Source organism: Bufo gargarizans, chromosome 2, assembly GCF_014858855.1.
Source record: "Bufo gargarizans isolate SCDJY-AF-19 chromosome 2, ASM1485885v1, whole genome shotgun sequence".
Lineage (NCBI taxonomy): Eukaryota > Metazoa > Chordata > Amphibia > Anura > Bufonidae > Bufo > Bufo gargarizans.
In genome coordinates this window covers 410,446,205-410,473,207 of record NC_058081.1, presented here as the reverse complement: position 1 = coordinate 410,473,207, position 27,003 = coordinate 410,446,205, and the positions used below count along the sequence as shown (strand labels likewise).

The 27,003-nt window shown below is 42.5% G+C and overlaps 1 protein-coding gene across 6 annotated transcripts in view; it reads right to left on the bottom strand.

Moving 5' to 3' along the window:
- The window catches only part of NME5 (NME/NM23 family member 5), a 108,116-nt gene that overhangs the window by 17,300 nt on the left and 63,813 nt on the right, over positions 1–27,003 (bottom strand). For all 6 annotated transcript variants that reach the window (XM_044277782.1, XM_044277785.1, XM_044277784.1 and 3 more), the window contains exons 4-5: positions 25,041–25,246; positions 12,435–12,535 (exon numbers count right to left, since the gene is read on the bottom strand). In XM_044277782.1, coding sequence (XP_044133717.1) covers positions 12,435–12,535; positions 25,041–25,246 — 307 coding nt within the window. The remainder of the gene's footprint in view (positions 1–12,434; positions 12,536–25,040; positions 25,247–27,003) is intronic.

Below are 27,003 nucleotides of genomic sequence, written 5' to 3'. Positions count from 1 at the left end.
TATTTTTATAAAGTTATTATGGACGCGGCAATACCTTATATGTATACCCTATTTTTATTTATGTAAGTTTTACACAATGATTTCACTTTTGAATAAAAAAATAAAAAAAATCATGTTTTAGTGTCTCCATAGTCTGAGAGCCATAGTTTTTGGGCGACTATCTTGGGTAGGGTATGATTTTTGCAGGATGAAATGACGGCACTATTTTGGGGTGCGTATGTCCCAGGGTGCCTGTTCAATGATTTGAGCAGGTACCTTATTCCGATCACCACCAGCCGCACGGCGGTGATCGAAAATACACAGGACGTACAGGTATGCCCTGTGCCCTTAAGTACCAGAACATCAGGGCGTACCTGTACGCCCTGTGTCCTTAAGAGGTTAAGGACCAGTTCAGTTCTGAAGTCACTTTGTGAGGCTTACATAGTAGAAACTAACCATAAATGACCAAATTTTAGAAACTACTCCCCTCAAGTTATTCATAACTGATTTTACAAACTTTGTGAATCCTTAGGCCCCTTGCAGACAAGCAAATCCGGATTAGGTCCAGATCAGGGAAAATTGTGCGAGTAGGTACGCAATTGCAGTCAGTTTTGACTGCGATTGCGTTCCGATTTTCAGTTTTTATTGCGCGGGTGCAATGCGTTTTGCACACACGTGATAAAAAACTGATTGTGGTACCCAGACCCGAACCCGGACTTCTTCACTGAAATTCAGGTTTGGGTTAGGTGTCCTGTATATTTGATTTTCCCTTATAACATGGTTATAAAGAAAAATAATAGCATTCTTAATACGGAATGCTTACTGAAATGTGTCTTTAGGGGTTAAAAAATGTTGCGCGAACAACAGGAGGAGGCGAGTTATTTATTTTATTTTTTAACGTCTAAAGCCACATTTTAGTAAGCATTCTATATTAAGAATGCTATTATTTTCCCTAACAAACATGTTAGAAGGGAAAATAATACAGTAAATTGACTTTCATCAATTTACTTACATCATCTCCTAGCAACCATGCGTGAAAATCGCAGCACATCCGCACTTGCTTGCGATTTTCACGCAGACCCATTCATTTCTCAAGTGATGCGTCAAAATCACCGCTCATCTGAACAGCCCCATTTAAGTGAATGGGTCCGGATTTAGTGCAGGTACAATACGTTCATCTCTCACACATTGCACCCGCATGGAATTCTCGCCCGTGTAAAAGGGGCCTTAGGTGGCCCACAAGAATTAAAGGAAAATGGCAGATTTTCCATTTTGATCATTTTTTTTCTGTAACACATGAAGGGTTAAGAAACAAAACTCAATATCTATTACCCTGATTCTGTAGTTTACAGAAACACCCCACATGTGATGATAAACTGATGCAAGGGCACATGCAGGGTGCAGTAGAAAAGGAGAGCCATATGGTTTTTGGAAGGCAGATTTTACTAGACTGGTTTTTAGACACTGTCACATTTGAAGCCTACCCCCAACCCCCCACCATGCACCCTACAGTAGAAACTCCCCAAAAGTGGCCCCATTTTGGAAATTACGGGATAAGGTGACAGTTTTATTGTTACTATTTTGAGGTACATATGATTTTTGATAGGTCTATATTACACTTTTTGTGAGACAAGGCACAGTTTTTACTTGTTGTCTTTTACAATGTTCATCTGACAGGATAGGTCATGTGGCATTTTTATAGAGCAGGATGTTATGTTCACGAAAATATCAAATATGTCTACTTTTTCGTTTGTTTGAGTTCTACATAAAAAGCATTTTTGAAAAAAATTATGTTTTTGTGTCTCCATTTTCTGAACGCCATATTTTTTTAAATTTCTCTGCCGATCGTCTTGTGCAGGAGCTCGTTTTTGTTATTAGTACCATTTTTGGGTACATATGATTTTTTGATCATTCAATATTACACTTTATGGGGCAAGATGACCCAAAAAATTGGTTGTTTTGGCACAGTTTTTATATATTTATTTTTACGGCGTTTCTCTGAGGGGGTAGGTCATGTGATATTTTTATAGAGCAGGTCGTTATGGACGTGGCAATCCCTAATATGTATACTTTTCAAAATTTAAGTTTTAAACAAAAGCATTTTTGGAACAAATAAAATCATGTTATAGTGTCTCCATTTTCTGACAGATTAATTATATTTTGTTTTTACAGAATGTATTTTGTAGGGGTTAATTTTTTGCGGGATGAGGCGACGGTTTGATTGGTACTAATTTGGGATACATCCGATTTTTGATCACTTAGTATTGTTGTACTGTTGTAAGGTGACAAATTTTTTTGGGGCACAGCTTTTATTTTTTGGGGCACAGCTTTTATTTTTTTATGTGTTTATCTGATAGGGTAGATTATGTGATATTTTCATAGAGCAAGCCATAACGGACCTGGCGATACCTCATATGCGTGTTTTTTCATCTTTTTTTTACCATAAAATCAGGGGAAAGAGGTGTTTTTTTTTTTTGTTTGTTTTTACTTGAAACTTAATTTTTTTTTATTATTAAAAATATCCCCCCCCCCCCCCCACTTTGGGATTTCCCCTTCCCCTTTGCAAGGCCTTACAATACATCTGTTACAATACACTGTTGAATAGGAGACAGCAGGGGCTGAAACTCCGAGGTCCCAATGCCTCTGCACAACGCTCTGGTGCCCGTCCGATCAGAATGACATAGTAGTACGTCAAATTGCAGGAAGTCTCTTCCCACTATTACGTAATATTACGTCATTGATCGGGAAGGGGTAATTATTATAAGGGGTTGTCTGGCCTAAACAATAAACTAATGGGAGGCAGCAGTGTGTTAAAAAATCCTTACCTTTCAAATCAACCAGTCTTCCAGTGTTATGGCTCTCGGCAGTCAACTTCAGACTGGAAGTGGCATGGACCCGTTCTTGGTCATGAGACCATTGCAGTCAATCAATGGCCTCAGCGATAAAGGTTTTTATTATCTTGAACACTACTGCTGTCTACCATTAGTTTTTTTTTTTTTCAATAGTCAGGACAACCCCTAAAGGACAATCCATTCCTGGACCCACTCTGATAAAGTGTCGCCGCACTATAATCTTCCCTGGGACTGCAGCCAATGACATATTGATTTACTGCAGTGGTGACATTTCAATTACTGCTGCAGCCTCCGCAGTCTTGCACTGTACACTGCTGAGGCTAGTGACTGCAGCAGTATAAGGAACAACACTGGCTGCAGCCCAGAAGATTTTTTAGCTTTGCTTTCTTAGAATTCCAATTGAAATGTGGAATTTATAGTCATAAAAAAAAGGGAATTAAATATAATTTTTACCAGCATACAGGGAGTTTTGACAAAATGATCAAAGGGGGTTTAGTTAAAGTCAACAGAGGTGTGGTAGATTCTAAAACAATCTTTTATGCAAAGATCAGGCTTTGAGGAGCATGTCTCACAACTGTAAATTGTGTCTTTCCCGATTCTGCTTCTGAAGCATACCAGACACTTTTTTGTGGCTATGTCTCTGTGGGGGGAACTACCCCAGGGAAATGCTGTACTTGTACTATTCTGCTCTCACTTCCTGTGGCCCTGCTCCCTTCCCCTTCCTGTTCCCCAAATAAAATGGTCTTTATTACTTTTTCTTGAAAGAACAGGAATTATCCTCTGTTTCCTGCACTTCTGTATATTACAAAGGCATTATATAGGGCTATTTGCATCAAGTATATTACCAATTTTTTTATACCACGCCCAATTTTTGCAAAGAGCAGTGTATGGTTGCAGTACCTGGTCTGACAGATCCACCCCTCCCATAAACCTATTATAGTTCTGAATGCACACAGGCTTGGGGGCTGATTCTGTGGATCCATGAACTGGGACAGGGATAGATCTCATTATGTATGGTTACTCAGTATGTATGGTTACTACAAGGACATCACGCTTGGCTTTGTACTTAACAAGCATCATGTTATCACTGCAAACTGCCTGCTTTCCCCTCACCTTTATTCTTTGGTCTATAAAAAATTTTTTTTTAGGCAGATGTTTTTGGTCTTCTCTGATAGTTCCACATGCAACAGTGTCTCTGAAAAACAGGCATTTCAGTAGTGGGACACTTGTGTAGAAGTTGTCAAGGTACAAGTTGTACCTTTGACTTAGCACGGAGTGAATCAAGTCCATACTATTTTGCCGGACGGGAAGAAGGACACTCTGGGGGTTCGATTTTTTAATCTTTTCCCTCGTAAACTCTGAATTTATGTGTATAGCCACTTTGGATTTCACATAATTTGTAGATTTTGATGCCATCCATATCCCGTTTGTTGAGCAGGTATTGGCAAAAATGCAGTCTGCCCTTGAAGTGCACAAGGGATTAATCAATGGAAAGATGCCTTTGAGGGTTGAATACCTGGGCAAACTTGAGATTATGATGATCTATAATGGTCCGAATTGTGTGTAAAGAATCATATCTAGGATCATTAGGGGGTAGACCATCTGCATTATTGTTATAATGCTGAAATTTCAGGAGAACTTTGCATTGGGCCCTAGGCATAATGGTGCATGTGATGTAAAAGGTCATTACTCCAATATGACCGTAGTGATGTTTTTTTTTTTAACTATACCCATATTAACCACCTCCCGTCCACCCATAGGATGGGAGGTGGATCTCTATTTCTGAATGGATGTTTTAAAACGTCCGTTCAGAAACTACAGCTGCACGCTAATCGTGCAGCTGCTGATCGGGTTGTCTGCTGTCAGAGAAGGCAGGGACAGTACCCAGGTGTCCCTGCCTTCTAGATCGCTGCATACACAGCGCTCACCGAGCGCTGTGTATGCAGAACAGGAAGCAATATGCGCTTCCTGTTCCGGCCCGGCGGTCATGTGACCGCCGGGAGCGGAGAGTGCAGGAGCTGTGTGAGTTCACAGACCTCGATCAGCCCTGCACTGAGGCTGTACAGCGCTGTATTGCGCTGTACAGCCTCTCTGGGGGGTGTATTTTTCCTGTAACTGGGGCTACTATGTCAGCCCCAGTTACAGGAGAAATCAACAGTGAAAAAAAAAAAGAAAAAGTGAAGTAAATGTCCCCCAGAGGTCTTGTATGACCTTATGGGGGACTAAAAGTGTAAAATAAAAAAATAAAGTGTTGGAAAAAAAAAAAAAAAAAAAAAAAAAGGTTTCACATGCAAAAATAAAATTCCTCAAGTAAGGAATACATTTTTTTTTTTTAAATATAAAATAGACATATTTGGTATTGCCACGTCCGTAAAAACCAGCTCTATAAAAATATCACATGACCTAACCCCTCGGGTGAACACCGTAAAAAACAAAACAAAACAAAAACTGTGTCAAAACGAGCAATTTTTTGTCACCTTACATCACAAAAAGTGCAACACCAAGTGATCAAAAACGCATATGTCCCACAAAATGGTACCAATAAAACAGTCACCTCATCCCACAAAAAATGAGCCCCTACATAAGAAAATCTCTCAAAAAATAAAAAATAACTATAGCTCTCAGAACATGGACACATTAAAACATAATTTTTTTGTTTCAAAAATGCTATTATTGTGTAAAACTTTAATAAATAAGAAAAAGTATACATATTAGGTATCGCCACGTCCGTAACAATCTGCTCTATAAAAATGTCACTTGACTGAACCTCTCAGGTGAACGCTGTAAAAATAAATAAATAGAAACTGTGCTAAAACAACCCATTTTTTGGTCACCTTGCCCCATAAAGTGTTATAATGAATGATCAAAAAAATTATGATTACACTTACCGGTAATCGGATTTTCCTGACCCCACGACAGCACCTTAGAGAGATGGCTCCGCCCCAGGACAGGAAACCTGCAGCATAAAAAGGTGGAGCCGCTCTCCCACCTCAGTGAGTTTCCAGAGCATGAGAGGGACTCTCCCTTACGTTAGTTTAATTTTTACATACTGTGTATATATATATATATATATATATATATATATATATATATTTTTTTTATTTTTATTTTTTTTCTTCTGCAACCCCCTTGAACACACAGACTTACACCAATAGGGAGGGAATAAAGAGGTGCTGTCGTGGGGTCAGGAAAATCCGATTACTGGTAAGTGTAATCATCATTTCTCCCCTCCCCCACGACAGCACCTTAGAGAGAGATTTCAGAGATCATCCTCAGGGTGGGTGACAGAACTAAAAACCTTAGTGCCAAAGAGAAGGTCAGAAATAGAGTCAAGCTGAAGCCTATAGTGCTTATAAAAGGTGGACGGAGAAGACCAGGTGGCCGCCCGACAGATCTGTTCAATAGATACGCTGGCCCTCTCTGCCCAAGAAGTGGAGTGAGCCCTCACAGAAATAGGGGGAGACACACCGGATACTGAATACGCCAAGGATATATATAGCCTCTCTGATCCACCGGGCAATAGAAGCCTTAGAGGCAGTATTACCTTTTCTAGCCCCACCGAACAGAACAAATAAGGCAGAGGACTTCCTCCAGTCTTTAGTCACCTCCAGGTACTGCAAAATACACCTCCTGACATCCAGAGAATGCAGCTCCTTCTCTCTGTCATCTTTTGGTTCTGAAAAGAAAGCTGGGAGAACTACCTCCTGACCCCTATTAATCCTGGAAGGAACCTTCGGCATAAAACCAGGATCTGGTCTGAGAACCACTCTGTCCTCTCTGATGGACATAAAAGGGGGGTTAATAGAGAGGGCCTGAATCTCCCCAACCCTTCTGGCTGATGTTAAAGCTACCAGCAAAACTAGCTTAAGGGAAAGTACTTTAACCGAGCAAGAGGCTAGAGGTTCAAAGGGATGTCTGGTAAGGACATTAAGCACTAAGTTAAGGTCCCAGGGAGGAAATCTAGGCCCTGCTACTGGCGTAATCCTATCCACTGCCTTAAAAAACCTAACCACCCAAGGGTCCATGGCCAAACTTCTTCTCCCCAGAACCGATAAAGCTGACACCTGCACTTTTAGCGTACTCTTTGCTAACCCGAGGGACAATCCCCTCTGTAAAAAATCCAACACCTGAACTACAGAAAAATCTAATGGCCAGGAAACCCCTTCTGCGCCTATAAAGGACAGAAACTTTCTCCATACTCGTGCATAAATAACATTCGTCACCTCCTTCCTACTTTTCATCAAAGTGGAAATTACCTCCTCAGAGAATCCCTGACTAGCTAAAAATGACCTCTCAAATTCCATGCCGAAAGATGTAGGGACCCTACTTCCGGATGGAACACTGGACCCTGAGATAATAGGTCTGGAATTCCTGGCAGGATCCACGGATCTGAGACTGACATTGCTCTCAACAGGGAAAACCACGCCCTCTTCGGCCAGAAGGGGGCTATCAGGATTACCCTTGCCCCTTCGTACCTGATCTTCCTTATTACTAGTGGAATCAACTGAAGCGGGGGAAAGGCATAGCCTAGCGGAAAATCCGATCTCTGGAGGAAGGCGTCTACCCCAGATGGGCACTCCTCTGGACCGAGGGAGAAAAAATTCGGTACCTTTCTGTTTTCTCTTGTGGCGAACATGTCTACTGAAGGTAAACCCCATAATCTTACTATCTGGGAGAAAATTTCTGGATTCAGAGACCACTCTCCCTGACGTAATCTGTGGCGACTCAGGGAGTCCGCTCGAGAATTCTCGACCCCTCTGATATGAATGGCCGAGAGATGAAGCACTCTCCCTTCTATCTCCTCGAAAATCCATCTCGTCTCCTTCAGTAAAGAATCTGACCTGGTCCCTCCCTGACGATTGAGATATGAGACCACTGTCCGATTGTCGGACATCACTCTCACATGTCTGTTCTGGATCATAGGAAGAACTGCTCTCAAGGCCATCAAAACCACCCTCAGCTCCTTTCGATTTGATGAAAACCGTCTCTGACCCTGGGACCACTCTCCCTGAAAGATCTGATCCTCCATGTGAGCCCCCCAACCCCAGGGGCTGGCGTCCGTAGTAACAACCACCGGTTCCGGAAAGGACCAGGGAAGTCCCTGGTTCAGATTTTTTACCTCCTTCCACCAATCTAGGGATGAAAGAGTCACTTCTGATAAGCTTATCACTGACTCCAGGGATGCCCCTGCCCGTCTTGTGGCATTCAAGATCTCTCCCTGTAACTGGCGGGAATGTCGTTGAGCCCACTGGACTGCTGGCATGCAGGAAGTTAGAACTCCTAACAGGGACATAGCTTTTCTTATAGACAGGGTCTGTTCTAAGTGAACCCTCTGAACTACTCCCTGAACCCCGGATACCTTCTCCTCTGTGAGGAAAGTTCTTTCCAGCCTGGAATTTAAAACCAGACCCAGAAAAACCTGGCTCGTTGGCGGCTCCAACCTGGACTTTTGGATATTCAACAGCCAGCCCAAAGACTGAAGAACCTCCATAACCCGATCCAGAGACTTGGCACACTCCTCCCGAGACTGGGCCACCACCAGAAAGTCGCCCAGGTAAGGTAAAAACGTGATGTTCTCCCTTCTGATGAAGGAAGCCATCTCCGCCACTACCTTGGTAAAGATCCGAGGTGCCATGGAGAGGCCAAAGGGAAGAGCCTGGAACTGATAGTGAAGAAGTCCCACCTCGGTTCTCACCGCCACCCGGAGGAATCTCTGGTGATCTGGATGAATCGGAATATGAAGGTAAGCATCTTTTAAATCCAGGACCGCCATATGGCACCCTGGAGACAAAAGATATATCGCTGACCTGATGGTTTCCATCTTGAATTTTATGGCCTTCAGGAATCTGTTCAGATATCTGAGATTTATTATGGTCCGGTACGACCCATCCGGTTTCTTCACTAAAAACAGGGTGGAATAAAAACCCTTCCCTAGCTCTGACTCTGGGACAGGAATCAACACCTTCTTGCTTATCAATTTTTTTTATTTCTTGCAGCATGATGAGAGAAGACCTCGAAACCACAAATCTTTCTGTGGGGCAACTCTAGAACTCCAATCTTAGACCCTCCCGCAGAAGACTTATTAACCATTTCCCTGCCATCTTTTCCCAAACAGGAAGAAAGAACTTCAATCTTCCTCCTACTGGGATCATGGCGTCATTGTTTCCCTTGTTTTCCCGCACGGGCTGTGGCTGATCCAAACAAAAAACCCTTACTTCCTGATCTAGGCCTTGCTCCCTGCTCTCTGTCCCCCGTCTGCTTCTTATTCTGGAACCTTGTCGCGTTCCGAAAGGGCCGTTTATATTGCCTGAATTGTGTAAAAGATTCCTCAGGAAACTTCTTCTTCCTATCTGCCGCTTTCTCAAGTAAAGAGTCAAGTTCCGACCCGAAAAGAAACTGGCCATCACAGGGAATGCTACATAGCCTTAGCTTGGATGGCAAATCTCCCCCTTTCCAATTCTTAAGCCACAAAGCACGTCGCGCAGAATTGGAAAGGGATGTGGTTCTTGCTTCCAGCCTCACAGAGTCCACCGCGGCATCCGCAATAAAATCCGCGGCTTTCTGGAAGGTCGGTATAGAAGCTAATAACTGCTCCCTAGGGCATTTCTCCCTAATCTGCCCCTCTAGCCTCTCCAACCACAGTGACATAAACCTTGCAACAACAGTGGCAGCTATACTAGGCCTGAAAGCAGCCGCAGAAGACTCCCACGCATTCTTAAGGGAAGAGTCTATTCTTTTATCTAAGGGGTCCTTTAAGAATCCCATGTCCTCAAAGGGCAGTGAGGATTTTTTAGAAATCTTGGAAATGGCTACATCCAGTTTCGGGGCCTTGTCCCAAGATGTAGACGCTTCTTCCTCAAATGGATACTTCCGTTTAAAGGTCTTAGAAATGAACGGCTTTTTATCAGTTTTTTTCCATTCCTTTTCTATCACCGCTGAAATAGACCTATGGACAGGGAAACACCCTACGCTTTCTTTCCCTAAGTCCCTCAAACACAACATCCTCTACCGATCTATCCTCTCTGGCATCCTCCAACTCCAAGGTAGATCGGATAACTTTTAACAATTTGTCCGTATCTTCCGCTGGAAATAGGAACTTTCCTTCTCTTATATTATCCTCAGAAGAAAAGGAATCATTAGAGTCCTCATTCCCGGAGAGAGAATCGCTATCTTCCGATTCCACGTCGGACTCCTGCCTCACCGTTCTTCTTCTCTTCCTACTTCTCAGGGAATTTTTAACTTCAGACATAAAAGACTTAAGGTCTTTCAAAAGACTTGGAGTCTCCTCAGCCACCGTCTTCTCAATGCACTGCTGACAGAGCTTTTTAGTGTAAGAAGAAGACAACGGGCACTTGCAGATAGGACATTCTTTGTTCTTTTTCTTTGCCACCACCTTCTTAGGCACCGTCTAAGAAAAAAGGAACATACCCAAATCTGAGGAACAGTCTAGACCCTCTAAGGACCGAGAATAGGACTCAATACCGGTGGCAGGATCTCAACATCCACACTTTCAGACCTCCTCTCTTCATCCATAGTGAGGGCAAAAAACCTGCACGGATACAAACAATGCCCAAGTTACATACTGCCACCAAGTATTCCTCTCACCTGAGAGATACACAGCTCCTGCAGACCCACCACGCCAAGATAGTACTGGAACCCTCTGGTCCACTTTCTGGCCTCTGAACTTCAGATACCGGCGTCCAGAACACCCCAGCTCCTCATACCTGCCCGGAGCCGGTTTAAAATTGCCGGGATGTCGAACTTCCGGTCACCCGACAGGAAGCGCACGGCCGTGGAATGCATGGCACTTCCTGTCTCAGACGCCGCGTCTACATCCGGTGGCGTCCCGGCTAGTCTGCAGAACCACCGAGGCCTTCTGGCCCCCTTCCAGCCGCTGGTGCTGTCCTCCTCGCCTGAGGGACCGGCACCTTCTGCCCTGTGATCCGGGATCCAGACACCGGAACTTCGCCCCCATGCCTGTGGGGAATAATCGGACAGGTACCATACGCAGCCCCAACCCTCCGGCTTCTACCGGGACTTCCAGGTCAGGACGACACTGCAGGCTCCCGTACCAGGACAGGAAACCTCACTGAGGTGGGAGAGCGGCTCCACGTTTTTATGCTGCAGGTTTCCTGTCCTGGGGCGGAGCCATCTCTCTAAGGTGCTGTCGTGGGGGAGGGGAAAATCATATGTACCCAAAAATAGTAGCAATTAAACTGGCACCTTATCCCCTAGTTTCCAAAATGGGATCACTTCTTGGGAGTTTCTACTGTAAGGGGGCATCAGGGGGTTCAAATGGGACATGGCATCTAAAAACCACGTGGAGTTCCTTTTCTTCTGCGCCCTGCCATGCGCCCATACAGCAGTTTGTGACCACATGTGGGGTGTTTCTGTAAACCGCAGAATCTGGGTAATAAATATTGAGTTTTGTTTGGCTGTTAACCATCTAAGTGTTAAAGAAAAAATTGGATTAAAATGGAAAATCTGCCCAAAAAGTGAAATTTAAAAATTTGATCTCCATTTTCCTTTAATTCTTGTGGAACGCCTAAAGGGTTAACAAAGTTTTTAAAATTGGTTTAAAGTAACTTGAGGGGTATAGTTTCTACAATGGGGTCATCTATGGGGGTATCCACTATGTAGGCCCCACAAAGTGACTTCAGACCTGAACTGGTCCTTAAAAAGTGGGTTTTGGCAATTTTCTTAAAAATTTTAAGAATTGCTTCTAAACTTCTAAGCCTTCTAGCGTCTTAAAAAAATAAAATGACATTTCCAAAATGATGCCAACATATGGGGAATGTTAAGTAATAAATATTTTATGAGGTATCACTTTCTGTTTTTAAAGCAGGGAAATTGAAATTTAGAAAATTGCGAATTTTTCCCAATATTTGGTAAATTTGGGATTTTTTCATAAATAAAGGTGAAATATATTGACTCAAATTTATGACTATCATGAAGTATAATGTGTCACAAGAAAACTATCTCTGAATGACTTGGATAAGTAAAGGCGTTCCAAAGTTATTACCACATAAAGTGAGATATGTCAGTTTTTCTAAATTAGGCCTGGTCAGGAAGGGGGCAAATGGCCCAGATGGTAAGTGGTTAAGTATTAATATGATGGACCATGTGATGAGCGCAGTGACGTCACCAAAAGGTCCTTTTCTCCCAGGTTCGCAAAGAAGAAGAAAGAAGACAAGCCGAGCTGCGCAAACAAGTGGATGCAGGCATATGATCGTTGGAAGGGAGAGAGCATTAACTTAAATGATACACTGTGATTCGTCTGCAGCGAGGAACAGACCAATCACAGTGATCTGCGCCCGGGACCACAGCTGAATGGTCCCTGGCCAGCAAGCGGAAGATGTTCAGTCCTGGACACAGTCAGGTAAGTGGAGTTTCAGGTGCACTATCTTGGCCAGGGAGCATCTAAGTGAATGCCATGCATGTACGGCGGAATGGAGTCTGGCACAGCATTCCCCGCTGTACATATAAGGCATAATGCATTAAGGGGTTAAGAAAAATATATATTGTTGTTAACAGTAAAGTCAAATGTCAGGTTGCATAAAACCTTCAAATGATGGTAATTTTCAACTGTATGTAGTAAATTACCTTCAGGAAACATAAATCGAATTTCACGTTCAGCTGAAGTTAAACAGTAACTTCCATGTACAGCATTGCGGAGGTCATCAGTTCCATAGATAGCCCTGATACTGAAACAAAATAATATAATCAATAAATAAATCGGGTGTTGCAACACATTCAAATGACTCATTACTGAAAAAAAACATACATTTAAAAGGGACAATTCAGAAAGGGGTATTTTCTTAAAGGGGTTGTGCACTTTTTTTTCAGTGCTCCCCAACTGTCTCACTTTTTTAGTGGCCCTAATAACAGTGACCTCCACAATGCCCCCCGTCCCCCTTAACAGCGACCTCAATAGCACCCCACCTCCTTAACAGTAACCTCCACAGCTCCCTGACCCCTTAACAGTGACATTCATACTGACCTTATAACAGTAAAGAAAAATGGCCAAGTTGTTATGGAAATGTGGTGTAAAATTGTGTGTATGTTAATGAGGCGAAGAGTTAAAGATCTGTTCTACTGGCCAATAATGGTCATGTGACTGTATGCCAGTTAAGATATGTGTGTCACAATGTAGGTGGAGGGGAGGAACACCAGAATCACAACAGAAGGAAAATGACCAGGAACTAGGCCTCAATGCTAGGGAAAGGAAATGGTGACCACCTAAGGAAACCCTAAACCCAGCCCTGACTCCTGTCAGTATGAATAGACCCTGAAGGTGGGAGTATTCATACACCGGAAACCTAGGCCCTAGTGACCCTAAAAAAGCCCTCGGATTAGTGACAGGGTCTGGGACTACTGGTTATTTCCTAGATGAACGAACCAGCATCTTCCTGAGGCTTAGTAAACAACGAGCAAATGGGAGCAACAAAATACCAAGAGAAGTACACTTATCTTCAATAGAAAATGGATGAGCAGGAACTCAGATGAGGACCACACACCAGCCCTTCCAACTCCAGGCAGCAAATATCAACCGCATGGTATGAAGTGTGAGTTAAGGCTAAATAGAGGAACAGTAATAACCACAAGCTACACCTGAGACACGAGGTGTGGTCATTACCAACAACAACACTGCAAGAAGTGAAAACATATAGGCTGTCAGATGATCTAACGTGCAGCCAGTCTCTCAGGTCTTCTGGACCGTAGCCCTTCCAGTGAACGAGGTACTGAAGGGATCTATGGAGAATTTGTGAATCCACTATCCTGGTGATCTGAAATTCAAGATTACCGCCCACAATGACAGAAGCGGAAGGCAAGAAGGACAGTTCAGCAGGTTCGACATATCTCTTCAGCAATGATTTGTGTAAAACATTATGAATTTTTAAAGCCTGTGGAAGTTCAAGAAGAAAGGCTACTGGGTTAATAATGGCAGAGATCTTATATGGACCAATAAACCTTAGACCCAACTTCCAAAAAGGTACCTTCAACTTAATGTTTCTTGTGGACAGCCACACAGAATCACCAACTCTCAGGTCCGGACCACACATATGTCTCTTGTCAGCCATTCGTTTATACTTTTTGCCCATTTTTTGTTTTTATAATTTTGAATTTTCGGCCAAATAGATGACAAAGCACAGGAAAATCTTTCCTCTTCGGGTATACCAGAAGTCTCAGTACCAGAAAATGTGCCAAACTGTGGATGGAACCCATATGCCCCCAAAAAAGGAGACTTATCAGTGGACTCCTGCCGACGGATATTTATGGCAAACTCAACCAAAGACAAAACTGAAGACCACTTGTCCTGATTCTCTGAGACAAAAGATCTCATATAAGTCTACAGATTCTGGTTAGTGCGTTTGGTCTGTCTATTTGACTGAGGATGAAAAGCCGAGAAGAAGGACAATTGAAACCCCAGGCGAGTACAGAACGCCTTCCAGAATCTAGAAACAAACGGAGTCCCCCTATCAGACACCATATCATAGAGAATACCATGTAGCTTCACGATGTTATCGACAAACACTTGTGCAAGAGTTTTAGTATTAGGTAGACCTGATAATGCTATAAAGTGTGACATCTTGCTGAAGCGATCAACAACCACCAGAATCACAGTTTTTCCTGAGTAATTTGGCAAATCTGTGATAAAGTCCATGGACAAATGAGTCCAGGGTCGGGACGGGATGGACAACGGAAGTAGAGATCCTGAAGGCCGAGTATGTATCACCTTAGCACGTGCACAAGTACTAAAAGCTGACACATAGCCCTCAACACATTTACGCAACCCCGGCCACCAGAATCTACAAGAAATGAGATTGACCGTGGATCTGCTCTCAGGGTGTCCTGTAAGAACTGTACAGTGATGTTACTCGAACACCTTGTGTAGTAATTCGGAAGGAACAAACAACTTTCCAGGAGGACAGGACTTCGATGCATCTCCCTGGGCCTTCAACACCTCTGCCTCAAGGTAGGGATAAAGGGCGGATATTACCACTCCTTCAGCCAATATCGGACCAGGATCCCCCCCCTTCCCCCAAGGAAAGCTACGCGACAAAGCTTCCACCTTGACAACGACCATCTGGCCTGCCTTGGGTTCAGATGTTTAGCTGACTCCAGGTAAGCCAGATTTTTGTGATTGCTAATTACCGTAATAGAATGAATCGCTCCTTCCAACCAATGATGAAATTTCAGCAGTTGACAGCTTCTTAGAGAAGAAAGCACATGGGCGCCATTTACTAGGTGAAGGGCCCTGCGACAAGACTGCTCCTACCCCTACCTTGGATGCATCAACTTCCACAATGAATAGCTGTGACACATCCAGTTGCACCAGCTGAAAAGGCTTGTAATGCCTCATTAGACCAGACTGAGACATCCAAACCCTTCCTAGTCATGTCCGTTAAAGGTTTAACCACAGTTGAGTAGTTCAAAATTAATTAACGGTAGTAGTTGGTGAACCCCAAAAACCACATAAGCGCTTTCAGATTTTCGGGTCGATCCCAGTCTGCAAACACCAGAACACACACCAGCTCTTCCAACTCCAGGCAGAGAATATCAACCGCATGGTATGAAGTGTGAGTTCAAACTAAATAGAGGAGCAGTAATGACCACAAGCTACACCTGAGACAAGAGGTGTGGTCATTACCAACAACACTGCAAGAAGTGAAAACAGATAGGCTGTCAGATGAACTAATGTGCAGCCAGTCTTTCAGCTCTTCTAACCTCTGTCACGGGAGGGACTATGACAATGAGTTAAGGACCTGCAAGACTCTATTGGCTAATACGTATCATTTGATGGTGCCATATTTGCATTTTTTGTAAATATATCTAAAGATCCATACGTTTTATAGAGCTTAGGCTGTCTATTCCAAGATTTACTTTAAGATAGAAATGTATTTTTATATCTATAAGAGACTACCAAAATGACCCAGCTTTACACTGGTGTATTTGGTTTATTATTTGTGTGGTTAAAAGGTGACATCCACAATGCGAGCCATAACAGTATCATGCACAGTGCCCCATAACAGTGTCATTCATAGTGCCTCCATAAAAGTAACATCCACAGTGCTTTCATAACAGACGAAATCTACAGGGTACTCTTAACAGTGACCTCCACAGCGCCCTGCCTCTTTAATAGTGACCTCCACAGCTCCCCGCCCCTTAACAGTGACATCCACAGTGGCTTTATAACACTGAAGAAAAATGGCCAAGTTGTTATGGAAACCTGGTGTGTTTGCATGTCAATGAGGTGAAGACTGAAAGACTTGCAAGCTTCTATTGGGCAATAAGGGTCATGTGACAGTGTATGTAAATTAGGAAATGAATGAAGGACATGCAAGCTTCTATTGGCTAATACATATCATGTGATGGTGCCATAATTGCTTTTCGTGTGGGGATATCCTAGAAAGCTGAAACCCATCTATTTCCTTTATTGTTTGTGTGTGTGTGGTCAAAAGATATACATAACAGTGACATCCACATCACTCCCCCATCATAGTGAAATCCACAGTGGTCCCATAATAGTGACATCCTCAATGGCCTCATAACAGTGACATGCACAGTGGGCCAAAAAGTGACATCCACAGTGGCCTCATAATTTCAACATGCACAGTGCCCCCATATTAGTGTCATCCACAGTCCCTCCACAACAGTGATGTTCGCAGTGCCCCCATAACAGTGACATGCAGAGTGCCCTTTATATCAGTCATGTCCACACTGTCCCCATAGCAGTGAAATCCACAATATTGGTCAGATTAACACGCTATCATACGGAACTGTATTAGGAACCAGTATTTAATTAAAAACAACAGTATGTATATATAAAAAACAGAAAATATAAAAAAATAAAAATAAATATATATGATCCCAAAAAATCAGTTGCCAAAACAATTTGAGGTTTTTTGTTCTATGATTAGCGTACAAGTCAAGATATTTCCATAATTTCGGCAAAAAGTATCCAAATTAAGATGTTTGCATGAATACGGCAAAATGTTCATAATTAACTCCTTAAGGACCCACGACTTACATGTACGTCATCTCTGGCTGTGACTTAAGGACCAGAGAAGTACATGTACGTCATGGTGAAAGGGCAGCTGCCGGAGCTGCGCCCGCCCGATCAGCTGCAGGGGTACGGCTGTCACTGATAGCCAGCGCATGAACCCCAGCACAGCCGTGGTCATCGCTGACCACGGCATGTGCGATGTCTGTGCAGGGAGAAAGAAGCCATCAGGTCCCCGGGCTGCTGTGACGGGGACCTGATGGCATGGAAGGCAGCACGATTCCTTCCTTAGGCATCGTGGCTGCCTTCCAAGAGAGCCGGTGAAATCCAGCCCCCTGGATCTCACAGGCAGGAAGATTGTAACTAGGGGTGGGCGATATGGCCTAAAATCTATATTGCAATATCATTTTAAGCAGATGCGATATATATCGCAATATATTCTATATTTAGGGGGGGGGGTGAAACTTTTTTTTAAACTTTTATTTAATAACTATTAGCCTCCTTAGGGGCTAGAGCCCTTGTCCTATTCACCCTAATAGAGCTCTATTAGGGTGAATAGGACTTCACACACTCCCTGCTGTTCTGGGCATAGTGCACACAGCAGCAGGGAGCTGACTATGGCAGCCAGGGCTTGAGTAGCGTCCTGGCTGCCATGGTAACTGATCAGAGACCCGCGATTACACTGCTGGGGCTCCGATCAGAAGCTGCCACCCTGGGGCGACTGCCACCAATGATTTAATCTTGTGGGGGGGGGGGGGGGCGCAATTAATACAGTCCTGATAAAAGTTTAAGACCACTTGAAAAATGGCAAAAAATCATATTTAGCATGGCTGGATCTTAACAAGGTAGAGCTTCAACATGCAACAAGAAGAAATGGGAGTGAGACAAGACATTTTTTGAGCATTCAATTTAATGAAAACAACGAATAAACCGAAACAGGCTGTTTTTCACCTCCCCAAAAAAAACTAAACCCCCCCAAAATAGAAATCCAACTTCCAAACATGAACTCCGTAATGAGTAGCTCGGCCGTTATTGTTTATCACTTCAAATGAGGCTTCCATGAGGTGAGTGGGGACATTTCTCTAAGTGGTTAATGTATAAGCAAAACCCTGTGGGAAGATATACGTAGGAGAAACAACTCAAAAGATACGCGATCATGTATGCCAGCACAAATCAAATATCAGACGTAAAAATCTACTACTTCCAGTACCAGCACACTTTGAGTCAGCAGGTCATAATCTATCGCAACTAAAATACCAAGTAATTGAACAGGTGACACCTAGTAGGAGGGGAAGTGATAGAATTAAACTGTTAAAAAAGAGGGAAGCATACTGGATCCATACACTTGATAGCCTGGAACCCAAAGGATTAAATAGGGAATATGAAATCCACAGCCTTATCTGAATCATCAATTATACACAGTATAATATACGGTGGTACAATATAATAAACCAAGCAATGATATCCATTATTCATTATCCAATCTGCTTGTCATGCCAGTAACATTGGAAACCATCAGGACCATCAAGGTTAAAAAAAAAAATTCTCATCAGAGAATAAAACTTTCTTCCACCTTTGAATGTCCCATGTTTGGTGTTCTGTGGTGTTCAAGGAGACGAGGTCTTTGAAGACGTTTTTTTGTTTTTGAAGCCCTTCAGTCTCAGATGCCGTCTAATGGTTACGGGGCCGCAGTCATCACCAGTAAGGGCCTTAATTTGGGTCGAGGATCGTCCAGTGTCTTGACGGACAGCCAATTGGATCCTCCGGCTCAGTGTTGATGACATTTTTTGGGGTCTTCCACTTGACTTTTTTGTTCCATAACTCTCAGGATCATTTAAGAAATTCCAAGTGACTATCTTACTGTGTCCCACCTCAGCAGCGATGGGGCGCTGTGAGAGACCCTGCTTATGCAGTTCAACAACCCGACCACGTTCAAAAAGTGAGAGTTTTTATTTTCCTTTGCCATCACAACGTGTGACTACCTGACAGAAAATGACAATGAATCCACATCTTTGCACAGATTTGGCCTTTTAAAAGGCATGTGGTCCTAATATTTGGATCAGCTGAAAAACAGCCTGTTTAAGTTTAAAGGGATTCTGTCACCAAGTTTTAGGCTATGGAGCTGCAGACATGCACGGCTAGATCACTGCTAACATGTCCGCAATATACCTGTCATATAGGGCTGTGTGCTTTTATTTTCTTTAAAAAAGGATTTTAGCGATATGTAAATTAGTCTTGTAAGGTGACCAAGGGGCTGTACGAACCTTCGTGAGCTTGCGTATGCGCAGTTCCTTCCCTGAGGCCGATGCCAGCACAGGGAAGGAACACTATACCGGCACTGCGCATGCGCGAGCTTGCGCATAACGATATTACGGCTATCTAACGGTGACGAAAGGAGGAGATTCGGAGGACACCACGAAGGTTCGTACAGCCCCTTAGTCACCTTACAAGACTAATTTACATATTGCTAAAATCCTTTTTTAAAGAAAATAAAAGCACACAGCCCTATAGGACAGGTATATTGCGGACATGCTAGCGGCGACCTAGCCGTGCATGTCCGCAGCTCTATAGCCTAAAACTTGGTGACAGAATCCCTTAAAATATTTTTTTCTCCAATGTATTTACTGAGGAAAATAAACTGTCAGATGACATGCACAATGTAAAAATAAATTCCCCATTAAAAGTGTCCTGTCTGACCCAGGAAGAAGTACAACAGCGACTTAAAAAGATTAAAATAGACAAATCGCCAGGACCGGATGGCACACACCCCCGTATCCTAAAGGAATTAAGTAATGTCATAGCCAGACCCTTATTTCTGATATTTGCAGACTCTATACTGACAGGGAATGTCCCACAGGATTGGCGCATGGCAAATGTGGTGCCAATATTCAAAAAGGGTCCAAAAACAGAGCCTGGAAACTATAGGCCGGTAAGTTTAACATCTGTTGTGGGTAAACTGTTTGAAGGTTTTCTAAGAGATACTATCTTAGAGCATCTCAATGGAAATAAGCAAATAACGCCATATTCGCATGGCTTCATGAGGGATCGGTCATGCCAAACTAACTGAATCAGTTTCTGTGAGGAGGTAAGTTCTAGACTTGACAACGGCGAATCAATGGATGTCGTATAACTCGATTTCTCCAAAGCATTTGACACTGTACCACATAAAAGGTTAGTATATAAAATGAGAATGCTCGGACTGGGAGAAAACGTCTGTAAGTGGGTAAGTAACTGGCTCAGTGATAGAAAACAGAGGGTGGTTATTAATGGTAAATACTCAGATTGGGTCACTGCCACTAGTGGGGTACCTAAGGGGTCAGTATTGGGCCCTATTCTGTTCAATATATTTATTAATGATCTTGTAGACGGCTTGCATAGTAAAGTATAAATTTTCACATATGACACTAAACCGTGTAAAGTAATTAACACTGAAGAGGACAGTATACTACTACAGAGGGATCTGGATAGATTGGAGGCTTGGACAGATAAGTGGCAGGTGAGGTTTAACACTGACAAATGTAAGGTTATGCACATGGGAAGGAATAATGCAAGTCACCCGTACATACTAAATGGTAAAACACTCGGTAACACTGACATGGATAAGGATCTAGGAATTTTAATAAACAGCTAACTAAGCTGCAAAAACCAGTGTCAGGCAGCTGCTGCCAAGGCCAATAAGATAATGGGTTGCATCAAAAGGGGCATAGATGCCCGTGATAAGAACATAGTCCTACCACTTTACAAATCGCTAGTCAGACCACACATGGAGTACTGTGTTCAGTTCTGGGCTCCTGTAAACAAGGCAGACATAGCAGAGCTGGAGAAGGTCCAGAGGAGGGCAACTAAAGTAATAACTGGAATGGGGCAACTACAGTACCCTGAAAGATTATCAAAATTAGGGTTATTCACTTTAGAAAAAAAGATGATAGAGGGACGATCTAATTACTATGTATACATATATCAGGGACAGAGATCTATTCCATCATCTATTTATCCCCAGGACTGTGACTGTGATGAGGGGACATCCTCTGTGCCTGGAGGAAAGAAGGTTTGTACACAATCATAGAAGAGGATTCTTTACGGTAAGAGCAGTGAGACTATGGAACTCTCTGCCTGAGGAGGTAGTGATAAGTACAATAAAATTATTCAAGAGGGGTCTGGATGTGTTTCTGGAGCGCAATAATATTACAGGCTATAGCTACTAGAGATGGGTCGTTGATCCAGGGAGTTATTCTGATTGCCTGATTGGAGTCAGGAAGGAATTTTTTATTCCCCTAAAGTGGGGAAAATTGGCTTCTACCTCACAGGTTTTTTGTTTGCCTTCCTCTGGATCAACTTGCAGGATGACAGGCCGAACTGGGTGGACAAATGTCTTTTTTCGGCCTTATGTACTGTTACTTGATATAACGCTTTTTGTGAGAAGGTTACTGTTCTGGCGCCATTTTAATTTTAATTTTTTTTGCAGGAAGAGTTGACGTTTTTATTGGTACAATTTTTGGGTACATATGATTTTTTGGATCATTCATTACTATCTATATATATTTATGAGGCAAGGTGACCAAAAAAAAGTGGTTGGTTTTTATTAATTTCTTTTTACAGCGTTCAAATTAGGGGTTAGGTCATGTGATATTTTTATAGAGCAGGTCGTTACGGATGTGGCAATACCTAATATGTATACTTTTTCTTATTTATTTAAGTTTTACACAATAATAGCATTTTTTAAATTAAAAAAATTATGTTTTAGTGTCTCCATAGTCTGAGAGCTATTAGATTTTTTGACCGATTGTCTTAGGTAGGGGCTAATTTTTTGTGGGATGATATGACGGTTTGAATGGTTCTATTTTGGGGGGCATCCGCCTTTTTAATAGTCTGGTGTTGCACTGTAAATGATGTTAGGTGGCAAAAAATTGCTTCTGTGCATGTGATATTTTTATAGCGCAGGTTGTTACGGACACACCGAAATCTAACATACCGTATCTACTTTTTTTTTTCCCCTTTAACACCATAATAGCAGTTTTGAAGCAAAAAAAAATCATTTTAGTGTCTGCATTGTCTGAGAGTCATAGTTTTTTAATTTTTTGCGGGATGAGGTGACGGTTTGATTGGTACTATATGTGTTCACATGAGGGGTTAATTCATGTGATTTTTATAGAGCTGGTTGTTTTGGACGGGATGATACCAAATATGTATACTTTTTTTTTTTTTATTTCACTTTAGCACAATATTTGCATTTTTGAAACCCCAAAAATTATGTTTTACTGTCTCCATGTTCTAAAAGCTATAGTTTATTTTTTAGGCGACTGTCTCAGGTAGGGTCTCCTTTTTTGCGGGATGAGGTGACGGCATATGCTTTTTTGATCGCTTGGTGTACTTTTTGTGATGTAAGGTGACAAAAATGGCTTTATTTTAAACAGTTTTTATTTTTAATTATTTATTTACAGTGTTTATCGGACGAGGTGGATCATGTTACATATTTATAGAGCCGGTCGTTACAGACACTGCGATATCTAATTTGTGTGTGTTTTCATTTTTTTATATAAAATTAGGGCTCTGCACAGCATGGGGCTGCCTTCTCACCCATCGGGTCCCTGCCACAGAAGCACGGGGACTCAATGGTCTCTCTCACCCACCTTAAATCCCTGATCGCGGCATGGAAGGGGTTAATCCGCCGGCATCAGCTTGTACAGTGATGCCGGCGGATACAGCAGGGGCCCGGCTCTCAGGGACTGCCGGACTCCTGCAGTGATCGGGCGCGCACCGCTCCGATGCCTACTCGATCACCATGACGTAACAGTACATCAAAATGCACCTGCTGCCATGACGTACTATTACGACATATGTCGGGAAGGGATTAAGGGTACACACTAAGATTAGGTCACTATAACTAGTACCTCAGGGGTCAGTATTGGGCCCTATTCTCTTCAATATTTTTATTAATGATCTTGTAGAAGGCTTGTACAGTAAAATATCAGTTCTTGCAGATGACACTAAACTGTGTAAAGTAATTAACACTGAAGAGGACAGTATACTACTACAGAAGGATCTGGATAGAGTTTTTTTCTTTCTTTAGTTGAAACTTTTTTTATTAAACTATTAAAAACATGTTTTTTTTTATTAAAAACTCTTGATTTTGACTTTTTAGTGTCATCTGCTTGGTCGGAGAAGTGGCAGATGAGGTTTAACACTGACAAATGTAAAGTTGTGCACATGGGAAGGAATAATGAAAATGATCTAGGAATTTTAGTGAACAGCAAGCTAAGCTGCAGAAACCAGTGTCAGGCAGCTGCTGCCAAGACAAATAAGATAATGGGTTGCATCAAAAGAGGCATAGATGCCCGTGATGAGAACATAGTCCTGCCACAAATCACTAGTCAGACCACACATGGAGTACTGTGTACAGTTCCGGGCTCTTCTGAACAAGGCACACATAGCAGAGCTGGAGAGGGTCCAGAGGAGGGCAACTAAAGTAATAACTGGAACGGGTGGCCCAGAAAGAGTATTAAAATTAGGGGTTATTCAGTTTACCAAAAAAAAAAAAAAAAAGACGACTGAGGGGAGATCTAATTAATATGTATAAATATATCAGGGGTCAGTACAGAGATCTATCCCATCATCTACTTATCCCCAGGACTGTGACGAGGGGACATCCTCTGCGTCTGGAGGAAAGAAGGTTTGTACACAAGTATTAAAGAGGATTATTTACGGTAAGAGCAGTGAGACTATGGAACTCTGCCTGAGGAGGTGGTGATCAGCACAGCCTACGGCCATTTCACATCCACAGAAGCTGCCCCAAGGCCTTGTAAATGGCCGTAGGCTGTGCTGATCTAAATGTTGATGTCCAGCTCACTTATCCCTAGCATGTGATGTTACAATAAAATAAGGATTTTCAAATAGTGGTGTGTAGTGTGGATACCTGTCTTGTTTGATACTACATAGAGAAATATGCTGCACTACACGCATATTGGTCTGGGCAACTACTAAATCAATGAAATTATTAGAAAAAAAAAACAACTTAAAGAGAACCTGTCATGTGGATTTTTGATTATAATCTAATTATATACAATCATTAACTACAAAAAAGTACCTTAGATGTATTCACTTACTGGTGTGACGGATGGTTACCTCATAATATACACACAAAGATGCCACATGCTTCATGCTAATGAGCTGATTTGAGTCCAGCGTGATGTCAGTGAGTCCAGCGTTTTTTTTATTTCAGAGCTATAACCACTCCCCTGCCCACCTGCTGCTGATTCATATGGAAAATAACTGTCAATCAGCAGCAGGGAGAGTCAGGAGCCCATGAATGTTCATGACTCATCATTATCAGCTGGAGCCTTTCTATACAAGATGTTGGCAGATTGACTGGGTCAATTAAAGAAAGTGATCCAGCATTTATGTTGCCCTTAGTTAGGACACCATAAAACTGGTGACAGGTTCCCTTTAAAATCAAATTCCTTGAGTCCAGTGGGGTCAAATTGTATTGTTGGATTGAAAGTGTTGGATTTCTTGTGACTTTCGCAGCAATCTCATTTATGTCTATGGGATCACCGTAACTCTAATCCAGGCCGTGGCCAGTGTCGCCATGTAGCACTAGCCTAAGTGTTATCCTTGTGGGGTCAACAGCAGCAGGGGGAGGGTTGTTTAGAGTCGCTAGCGGACTCTGTATCGGAAGCAAAAATAGCATAGGCCTCTTCCATACAGTGTGAATAGTGTGAATACAAAAAATTGTGATGTAGAATAACAATGATCCACAAAAAATGTTGACTCCCCAGCTAGGCACAATAAAAAAATGTGATGCACCAGTATTACCATACTGAAGACGGTAATAAAGTTGAATTCAGGAGGGCACCTAGCATTAATTAATACTGAGCGCATTAGATTGTTATATGTACCTGGCCAGTGGCCGTGTGGAGGGCTTGGGCGGACCCCTGGGCAGCGGCCCTCCAGGAACTTTCCTTGTAGGTTGTATGACTAGGCAGCCCTTGTATGTACGCAATCTAATATGATGGCAAAAATGTACCCCTTGTTACAAAAAAAAACTATTTCCTACAGCCGTGGCAACAAAATAAAATTATTATAGCTGTCATAATATGGAAAGATAAAAACAAATATGGTAATAAATAATAGAGAATCTGAACATGGGTTACCATCATGAGACAAGCCCTTTAAATAGTTAAGAATAGGAAAAAAAAAATTCTTACCTTTCAGGATGAGTTTCTTTAGCTTTCAAACTATTAGATGGTCCCATTACTTGTCTCCAAAAGTTGATGGCATCATGTCTTGCCAGTTCCAAAGCAATTATAGGTCCAGAACTCATGTAAGCAGTCAAGCTAGGGAAAAACATTTTCCCGTACTGTTCAGAGTAGAAGTCACTACATTTTTCAGGGCACATATGGACTTTCAATTTCTGCAAAAAATGTATTAAAACATTACTATGTTTTTTTTAGATTCTTACATATTCTGGATCTCATGCACACAACCATATTTTTTTTATTCGTGCGCTATCCTATCATTTGCAGATGGCAAACTGATCCATTCATTTCTATGAGACCATGCACAGCCATATTTTTTGCAGATCCGTGTGACCATTCCGCAAATTATAGAAGAGTCTATTTTCATCCTTGTTGAAGAGAAAGCAGAGCAGCGCACATAGGTGAGGCTACTTTCACACTTGCGTTCAGAGCGGATCCGTCTGAGACGGATCCGCTCATATAATGCAGACAGTGGCTCCGTTCAGTACGGATCCGTCTGCATTATAATGTTAAAAAATTTCTAAGTGTGAAAATAGCCTCAGACGGATCCGTCCAGACTTTCAATGTAAAGTCAATGGGGGACGGATCCGTTTGAAGATTGAGCCATAGTGTGTCATCTTCAAATGGATCCATCCCCATTGACTTACATTGTAAGTCTGGACGGATCCGTTTGCCTCCGCATGGCCAGGTGGACACCCGAACGCTGCAAGCAGCGTTCAGGTGTCCGCCTGCTGAGCGGAGCGGAGGCTGAACGCTGCCAGACTGATGCATTCTGAGCGGATCCGCATCCACTCAGAATGCATTAGGGCTGGACGGATGCGTTCGGGGCCGCTTGTGAGCCCCTTCAAACGGAGCTCACAAGCGGACACCCGAACGCTAGTGTGAAAGTAGCCTAACACTGCTGAACACCAATGTAATTGTAATTAGAGGTTCTCACCTCACAAGGTTGCATGCAAGTAATGTCACTGATGCAGCCAGGCTTCCCTCAAGCACTGCGTTCAAGCTATAAAACTAGTTAAGAGGACAGGGTGCAGTGGAGGTCACAATTACGATGGCAAGGTGAAGTGAAAGTCACTGTTAAGGTGGCAGGGTGCTGTGGAGGTCACTATTAATGGCGAAGGTGCTGTGTCATTTTTCCTCTTCCCACATATCACATACACATCTTCACTTATTATTCTATTTTAGATATTAAAGGCTACTATACTACACTACATACAATAAAGGCTACTAACAATTTCAATTATACATCTCTATATTCTGACAATCGCATATTTATATTTCCCCTTCATTCATACAATCTACAGTTGTGGCCAAAAGTTTTGAGAATGACACAAATATTAGTTTTCACAAAGTTTGCTGCTAAACTGCTTTTAGATCTTTGTTTCAGATGTTTCTGTGATGTAGAGAAATATAATTATACGCACTTCATACGTTTCAAATGCTTTTATCGACAATTACATGACATTTATGCAAAGAGTGAGTATTTGCAGTGTTGGCCCTTCGTTTTCAGGACCTCTGTAATTCGACTGGGCATGCTCTCAATCAACTTCTGGGCCAATTCCTGACTGATAGCAACCCATTCTTTCATAATCACTTCTTGGAGTTTGTCAGAATTAGTGGGTTTTTGTTTGTACACCCGCCTCTTGAGGATTGACCACAAATTGATTAAGATCTGGGGAGTTTCCAGGCTATGGACCCAAAATGTCAACGTTTTGGTCCCCAAGCCACTTAGTTATCACTTTTGCCTTATGGCACGGTGCTCCGTCATGCTGGAAAATGCATTGTTCTTCACCAAACTGTTGTTGGATTGTTGGAAGAAGTTGCTGTTGGAGGGTGTTTTGGTACCATTCTTTATTCATGGCTGTGTTTTTGGGCAAAATTGTGAGTGAGCCCACTCCCTTGGATAAGAAGC